General features: G+C 38.3%; 1 protein-coding gene across 4 annotated transcripts; it reads left to right on the top strand.

Annotated features, from left to right (window-relative positions):
• The first annotated feature begins 674 nt into the window (after positions 1–674).
• On the top strand, positions 675–7,958 carry LOC114822923 (kinesin-like protein KIN-7E). 4 transcript variants are annotated; one of them, XM_070823009.1, is made up of 17 exons: positions 1,116–1,403; positions 1,653–1,756; positions 2,111–2,154; positions 2,301–2,375; positions 2,482–2,785; positions 3,000–3,089; positions 3,179–3,279; positions 3,421–3,534; positions 3,621–3,702; positions 3,776–3,843; positions 3,939–4,004; positions 4,132–4,256; positions 4,433–4,769; positions 5,177–5,278; positions 5,367–6,218; positions 6,894–7,201; positions 7,357–7,958. In XM_070823009.1, exons 5-17 carry the CDS (start codon positions 2,566–2,568, stop codon positions 7,676–7,678), a joined length of 2,787 nt encoding a protein of 928 aa, XP_070679110.1. In that variant the 5' UTR covers positions 1,116–1,403; positions 1,653–1,756; positions 2,111–2,154; positions 2,301–2,375; positions 2,482–2,565; the 3' UTR covers positions 7,679–7,958. The 4 variants fall into 4 exon arrangements, with proteins under 4 accessions (XP_028953919.1, XP_028953920.1, XP_070679110.1 ...); XM_029098086.2 differs by having other exon boundaries at positions 675–1,403; positions 2,111–2,375; XM_029098088.2 differs by lacking the exon at positions 2,301–2,375.
• Positions 7,959–8,253: the final 295 nt, after the last annotated feature.

Raw genomic sequence — 8,253 nt, 5'->3', positions numbered from 1 at the left:
TTTTTCTTGTTGATATGAGTTCCCCTTTGAAGGCTTTGATGTATTTCTTTTAGGTGAAACAATATCAATTATTTGAAAAAAAAAATTACAAATTTTAAAGAGAGCGTATTAAATTTGATTAAATCAAGAGGCTCCTCAAACTAACAAGAACTAAAATTAGAAAATAAACCAATCTATACGCCACCATGTTAGCCAAAAAATCATGTTGAATTTAGATGTTATGGTTCATTTAGAGTTGATCTTACTTTCTAACCTATGATTTCCTTTTTAATAAGCACCCATGTTAATGAATGATTACTTTTGGTAAAGTCAGATTGATCTATCATCATTAAGGCATCTTATTTTAATCTTCTTTCGCCATCATTCCTTTCCTTCCTTTTTCACTTTCAACTTTCACCTCCAAAAATGCTTCAACTACACGTGATCTCTTTCTTCCCATTTTACCAACCGCAGTCCACCGTCCAATCCCGACCGTCGACCACAACCACCCAAAACCGAAAAATCCAACGGCCTGTTATTCCCCATCCAACAATTACAAGAATCCAGACCACCTCACCAATCAAACCTCCTCACGTGTCGCCCATCCGTGGGCCCCCCAAATTCATCCATCCCAAAAGCCGGATGAGGATACCGTCCGGATTCTATTTATGAGGATCATCCTCACATTGTATCGTGTATTATGTGGATAATTTTTGTTATATATTATTAGCATATGGGCACACACAAAACATGTGAGAAAATTTTTTGTTTTTGTTTTTGAAACAGAAGAAGAGAGGAAGAGAGTGATAGAGAATATGAGAGTGAAAAATAGCAAAATTTAGTTATGTGAAATTACATTTCTGCCCCATATTTCTTATTCATATTCTGTTTTAATTAGAGAGTTAAACTGATAATTTCATATGATTTTGGTTGATCATGAATGTTTTATTAATTAGTAGAGATTTTTGTTTAATTTTAAATAATTTTTGACAATATGTTATGAACGGATAAGATGTAAGGATCTCTTTGAATGCTCAGGATCGAAATCCCCAAAAGCTCCCCAGCGTTTCCTATTTTCACGTGCCTCCCCAAGCCAGAGAAAACCAAGAGTCAGGGGCAAAACCGTGTTTTTCTCCAACAGTAGAATGAAAGCTGGAGTTCTAGAACGAAAGCAAGCAACCGAAGCGCTTTTTTCCCTTTGTTGGGAGAAAAGAAGCTTCACTAGATCGCGGGGCTGTGATGATATTATCCCCATTTTACTGTTACATCAAGACCTCCAGTACGCTGCCGTTTCGTTCCGTTCCGCTCCTCCGCATTCGCTTTCTCTGTTCTTTTTTTCCCTTTGCCTTGTGCTCCTCCTTTTGATCCCCTCCTCAGAAGGAGCTCCAAATCCTAAGCATTTGAGTTTTTTGTGTTCGAAAGAGGTAATTAAAACGGATTCGGAGGGGCATTTTTTGACCAAAATAAAAAATCGAGCGATTTTGTCACACTTTCTGGGTTTTTTTATTTTTTTTAATTTAATTAATTTTTTATTGTTGAAGTAAATAACGGTTAGAATTGGGTTTCAGTGCCACACCGTCTCTGTCGCGTTGATATCTTAGTTTTTAATTTTTAATATTATTAAAAACTGCTTCTTGGTATTATTAAGTTTTTGTATTTTTTTGGTGTTGCAGAGCAGAGCACAAATCAGAGGAGCAGAAGCTTCACACTGCAGACTGGAACGACAAGTCGTCGGGAAAGCTGTAGCGGTTTTCTGAAGACGACAAGGCTTTCCAAGGTAGGATCTCATCTGGGTTAATCTCTGGTTGTTAAAGTTTGAAGCTTTGGGGGACCCTTTGTCTCTGAAATGTTGAACGTTTCGGTCGTCGGTTGACGAAATTTTAAACGGGTATCCGGTTGCTTGCTGTTGAAGCATAGTAGTGGGTCGCCACTTTCGAATTGACATTCATGTTGGTCGCTGTTGGATGATGTATAAAAGATAATACAGATGACATTGTATATTTCTTTTTTATAATGTGGTGGAAATGAAGCTTAGAATCGACGAATGAGCGTGACGAAGGGAATTAAAAAACCCTTAATCTTAATAAACTTATAGTTATAATTAACTTTCTTTGTGGCTGTTGTCTTGCAGGGGTGGTTGGATTTAGCCACGAATGGCTTGTGGTTGCAGATTTAGTACGTGATTGGCGTTTGGGGGTGTTTGTATTTTTAATCATCGTTGTTTGCGGGTTAAAATGATTAAACCTATGTTTTAGCTTGTTGTTGCCGATGTGACCCGTAGTTAGTTAGCATTTCCTTATGTTTCTTTTTCTTTTTCTGAGGTGGTTGGGGTAATGTCCATGGTTTAGCTTCTTTTTGCAAACAATGTGGTAACGACGGGCATAATTTATGTTTTGGCAAGTGCAACAACCCTGTGTTTAACATTTAAATCAGCTTGCATTTTGGGAAACAAGTGTGGCCTGGAGTACTTTAACACCGAGCTTGTGTTTTTTCCACTTTCAGAAATTCGATGGGATTTTTCTGTTTGTTAAGCTTTGATTAATTGGCGGTTGGGTTGACAAGAGCATCGGCTGGAAAAGTGAGATAATGGGGGCAATTGGTGGGGAAGATCTAGTGAAGTGGGAGAAGATGCAAGGAGCAACTGCTCGCGAAGAGAAGATTCTGGTTTTGGTGAGGTTGAGGCCTCTGAGTGAGAAGGAGGTTGCAGCAAGTGAAGTAGCAGATTGGGAATGCATCAATGACACAACCATCTTATACCGAAACACGCTGCGGGAAGGGTCTACATTTCCAACTGCCTATACATTTGGTAAGAATATATTCATCTGTATACAGTGTACTCACCGTAATTCCGTATAGTTGTTTGACTATGAGATTACAATGGTACATCTGCTTACCGTTAATGTCCAGCACTGGCCTTTGCTTGAATTTCTGGGAATGCATGGTTTTCTCATAGTTCATTGGTTTATGGGATACATCTTAACTATTTTATCTATTTATCTTTGTTCATATTTTTATGGTAGACAAAGTATTTCGGGGTGATTGCTCTACAAGGCAGGTTTATGATGAAGGAGCCCAACAAATTGCTCTTTCAGTTGTCAATGGTATCAACTGTAAGTATATAGATCTGTGTGTTGACGTTCTTCTGATACCTTTCTTTATGCAACTAGTGAAAAGTTTACACCAAAATTTTCCTTCTCAGCAAGTATTTTTGCATATGGTCAAACAAGCAGTGGGAAAACGTACACTATGAATGGTATAACAGAGTTTACAGTAGCAGAAATATTTGATTATGTACATGCGGTAAGAATGATTACTAATAAGTTTGATGCTTTGCTTCTTTTCAATTTTATTACTTGACTACTGTTTATTTGCAGACGTTAATAATATAAAGATAGTTTCTAATGCAAACCACACTAATATAAAGATTGCTATTTCTTTCAGCATGAGGAACGAGCTTTTGTTGTTAAGTTTTCAGCTATTGAGATATACAATGAAGCTGTTAGAGACCTCCTAAGCACAGATAATACTCCGCTTAGGCTGCTAGATGATCCTGAGGTTGATGCCTTCTACTATTATTATCTTGAGATAGTTATTTTCATGTGTATATGAGTTTTGCTTTAACACTTCTATATTCTCATCAGCGGGGAACCATAATAGAGAAAATCACAGAAGAAACTCTGAGGGACTGGAACCATTTAAAGGAGCTCCTTTCTATGTGCGAAGGTAAATCATTTTGAGAAAATACTGCATTTACCACAAAGTATTATATCTTAATTATTTGAGTGTATTATTTCAGCTCAAAGACAGATAGGGGAGACTGCATTAAATGAAAAAAGCTCTAGATCACATCAAATTATTAAGCTGGTATGCCCCTCCCCCTGGATTTTCTTTGATAAGGGTATATTCATTTCATATGCAGTGCCTTAGACTACTTCGCTTAATCCAACTTTAACTTGTAGGCAATTGAAAGTTCTGCTCGTGAGTTCCTAGGCAAAGGCAATTCAACCACCCTTTCAGCTAGCGTGGTATATATTAATTATTTCTAGATTGGATATTTGGTAGAATATATAAAATGTTCTGTTAATTTAATTTCATTGTTTCCATTTGCAATATTAAGTAGATATTAAATTCAGAGTCATGGGTTTGTTGCAGAATTTTGTGGACTTGGCAGGAAGCGAGCGTGCAGCCCAGGCATTATCAGCTGGGATGAGATTAAAAGAAGGCTGCCACATTAATCGCAGTTTACTAACTCTTAGCACTGTTATTCGCAAGCTAAGGTTTGTATAATCTGACCTTCCTTATTTCATATACTTTACCAAGTTCATTTGACAGGCAAAGGTCTAGTAAATTATTATTTATTCTGGACATTTTCTTTTTAATTATGTTTATCTACATGCATGTGTACTAACCTGTTTTGAACCTTTGACTTCAAATCTGATATTTTTGTACGCAGTAAAGGAAGGAATGGCCACATCAATTACAGAGATTCTAAGCTAACACGCATACTGCAGCCGGCCTTGGGTGGTAATGCTAGAACTGCCATCATTTGCACTTTGAGCCCTGCACGAAGCCATGTTGAGCAAACAAGAAACACTCTTTTGTTTGCTTGTTGTGCAAAAGAAGTGACTACAAAAGCACAGGTCAATGTAGTCATGTCAGATAAGGCCCTTGTTAAACATTTACAGAAAGAGCTGGCTAGATTGGAGAGTGAGTTGAGGATTCCTGGCCCCCCTTCCTCAACTTGTGATTACCCAGCGTTGCTTAGAAAGAAAGATCTTCAGATTGAAAAGGTAATGATTCTCTTTCTTCGAAAATTTACAATTAGGGAATAGTACCTGTCAATGGGAATTAAATATAAGCACAGTTATGGAGACATTTCTGAAGACCCGTGGCAGATGGCAATTGAAAGAATTTCTTTTCAGAAGATAGGTCTGGAAGACGGCAGTTTAGATGTATTGAATTTGCTTCTAGGAAATCTCCATGTACCTAGTATCTACACAATTTCATTATTTATTGTGTGCTTCTTATAAGATCATAAAAAGGGTTGCTTTGACTCATGTACCCAGCTTAGGTGTAAGTGTGCTGTTGGCTTCGAATTCATCTATGCCCATTTTTGGAATCTGTAACCACATTTTGATACAAGCGGGTGTCTAATTGAATGCATTTAAACCAAGACATGACTTGTGACCTTTTTCAGATGGACAAGGAAATTAGAGAGCTGAAAAAGCAATGTGATCTTGCTGAATCACGGGTGGAGGATTTACTGCGGATGGTTGGAAAGGATAATGATTCCAGACAAGTACATATTCTTGCTTATATACTAAGGAGTTTTATTACATGTTATATACCACCGTTCGTCTAATTCTTGCTTGTTTCTTCTCTTTCAGCCTTCAGATAATCTCAATCCTAAATGGAACGCTGGGGATGTGTCAGATGATGAAGGCTCAGTATCATCAGGTGTGGCTGATCCTTATTATATGAATGGCATCAGAAAGTTCAACAATCCTCATTTTGATGACAGAGACGGTGAGAGCAGTCCCGAGGAGGTATACGGACAGATTCTTGAGAAATTTAGATCTGATTCATGCCAGAGTGTAGAGGATCCCACAGGTGGGACTGCAGAAGATACTGATGACTACTGCAAAGAAGTCCGCTGTATTGAGATGGAAGAGTCAAGCAGGGACAAGAATTCTGGATCCCTTGCTTTATCCACTGTTGAAAATGAAGTAACATCTGGGGATGCAAGTTTAGCAGGTCAAGAAATGATATCAACCCCAGTGAATGCAGATAGAGAAGGGAGTCAGATGCAAAATGGTTTTGCATATGGCACGTTCGAACAGAGACTACGTGATGTACAATTGACGATTGATTCTATTGGTAGTCCTTACCCTGAAGAACAATCTAGAAGCCTAAAGTTAACTAGGAGTTGGAGTTGTAGAGAAAATTTCACGGCTGGTTCATCTTCACCGGATAAATCGGAGAGAACCCCACCTAATTGGTTGGAGAAAAGCTTTCCTGGGAGACCAGAAGGTTTTAGCGGGAGGAAGGTTCCATTATTACATTATGATTCCAGCGCAAGGTTGTCAAGAAATGATTCTCAATCTTCCCTTGGGAGTGCCGTGGATGAGTTAGAAGGACAGACTGCAGATGAGGATATTACCAGTGTTCATACTTTTGTCACAGGACTAAAGAAAATGGCCAAAAAGCTTGAGAATGACATACAACTTGTCAACGGTCAGGTGAGAATGTGCCTTAATTTTGAGTTTGTCCACTAGAAAAAACCCCATCATTTTTTGTGTGTCTGTCTTTGCTTGTTATAATAATTCGATAATATCCTTAAAGGTGATAAGTTCATGAGAATGTGAAACATTATGCATTAGTCTTAGTACTGGTTTGGTACTGAGGTGATTTTATAAAAAGTGGATATCAAAAAAGGTTGAGCTCAAAAAAGTGTTTGGTAAACACTTAAAAACGGCTTATTTTGCACAGTTTTGGGTGAAAAAAAACTGAAAACGTGAAGCAGCAAAAATGAGCTTATTCTCATAGCACAGCAAAAGCAGGTTTTTTCTTCAAAGCACAGCAATACCAAACCAGCCCTTACTCTCTTAAGATTCCCACTTTTTAAGTTTATAATTTTTATATCAACAAAGTTGGGGTGAGATTGCAACATTTACTTTTCCATGTTGGAGATAATCGATCAACTTGAAGACGTTTAAACGTTTCAACAGGTTAATGTGGCCTGCGTGGATGTGGAATTTTACAAATTCATAAATTATCTTAAGTTGCTTGCCCACACAACTTATTTACAAATAGTTATATTGTAATTTGCATTTGTTTATTGTAAGGCATTTGGGCTAGTCAGCTTCTCACAAATCCTTTGCTTTGTTTGACATGTATCTGTATGTGCGTGCTAGGACCAAGAGACGGGGGAAAAGTTTGCAAAGAATGTGAAAGATGTAGGAGTAGACCCAATGCTGGAATTATCAGAAACTGCTGATTGGCCTCTGGAGTTTGAGAGAAGGCAGAGGGCCATATTTGATCTTTGGCAAACTTGCTATATATCAGTGGTCCATCGAACCTACTTTTTCTTGCTCTTCAAAGGTGATCCAACGGATTCCATTTACATGGAGGTTGAACTTAGGAGATTATCTTTCCTCAAGGAAACTTTTTCCCGTGGAGATCAAGCTGTCGAAAATGGTCAGGCGCTCACACTGGCTTCAAGGTTCACTCTCTCGTGTCTGTTTTTTCGTTCTTTTTACTCGATGTTGTTCTTATTTTTTGAATAATGTCTTTTTTCTGTACTAACATCTATTTCGTGCACAAGTTGACTAAAATACTGTTCTGATTTATGGCTGCAACGTGTTTATTTCGACACAGCATGAAAGCTATCGGTCGGGAGAGAGTAAAGCTAAGCAAGCTGATGCAGAAAAGGTTTTCGGCAGAAGAGAGAAAGAGACTCTTCCAGAAGTGGGGTATTGCACTGCATTCAAAGCGCAGGAGGCTGCAGCTTGCCAACTGCTTGTGGAGTAACACAAAGGATATGAACCACATTACAGATAGCGCCGCCATTGTTGCAAAGCTGGTGATGTTCGCAGAGCAGGGTCAGGCGCTCAAGGGAATGTTCGGGCTTAGTTTCACACCCCCGAAAGCAAGGCGTAGATCCTTTGGATGGAAAAATAGCATGGCATCTCTTATATAACATGCTGCTCATATATAATATACCACTATAGATAGGCGGTTTCTCAAATCAGATAGGCCACATAGCATTGTTTTTGTCATCAAAACTTGAAACAGATTGCCTACGATTATTAATAGGAATTGTATAAATCTTAGGCGGGATGCTCAGCTTGGAAAGCTATGTTGTGTTTTGGTAATATGGTTTCCTGGTTTTGTTCCAGCTCTCCTGAAATGTAGTTTTTTTAATCTTTGTGACTGGTGTGTGAAAAATTATCAATAAACGGTTTGTTGTCTTTCCCTTAGCCTTTGTCTCATATACTATCAGGTTTTCGAAAACATATATTATACGTAATGTATGCTAATACAAAGGCACCTTGAGATGAATCAGGTGGAGCTCCATACCACTCAACTCAAACGCATGCATCAAATCAGATCATGTATGCTTCCATTTTGGATAAACGAGACTCCGATTGCACAAGAAGAAGAAGAAAACACCTGCATCAGAACAAGAATAACCTTTTTCAACCTCCAGCAACACTGGAAAACCACTGATGCAGGACCACCAAACAAGATTAGGAATTATGCGGAACCAAATTT

Source organism: Malus domestica, chromosome 05 (assembly GCF_042453785.1).
Source record: "Malus domestica chromosome 05, GDT2T_hap1".
Classification (NCBI taxonomy): Eukaryota; Viridiplantae; Streptophyta; class Magnoliopsida; order Rosales; family Rosaceae; genus Malus; species Malus domestica.
Note: the sequence above shows the minus strand (reverse complement) of the source record. Positions and strands in the feature narration are given on the sequence as shown.

Coding starts and splice junctions, on each gene's coding strand:
- LOC114822923 (XM_029098087.2), top strand. CDS start 2,566: ATGGGGGCAATTGGTGGGGAAGATCTAGTGAAGTGGGAGAAGATGCAA. Junction 3,703..3,775: donor GCTCCTTTCTATGTGCGAAG/GTAAATCATTTT, acceptor GTATTATTTCAG/CTCAAAGACAGATAGGGGAG. Junction 4,005..4,131: donor CCACCCTTTCAGCTAGCGTG/GTATATATTAAT, acceptor GGTTTGTTGCAG/AATTTTGTGGACTTGGCAGG.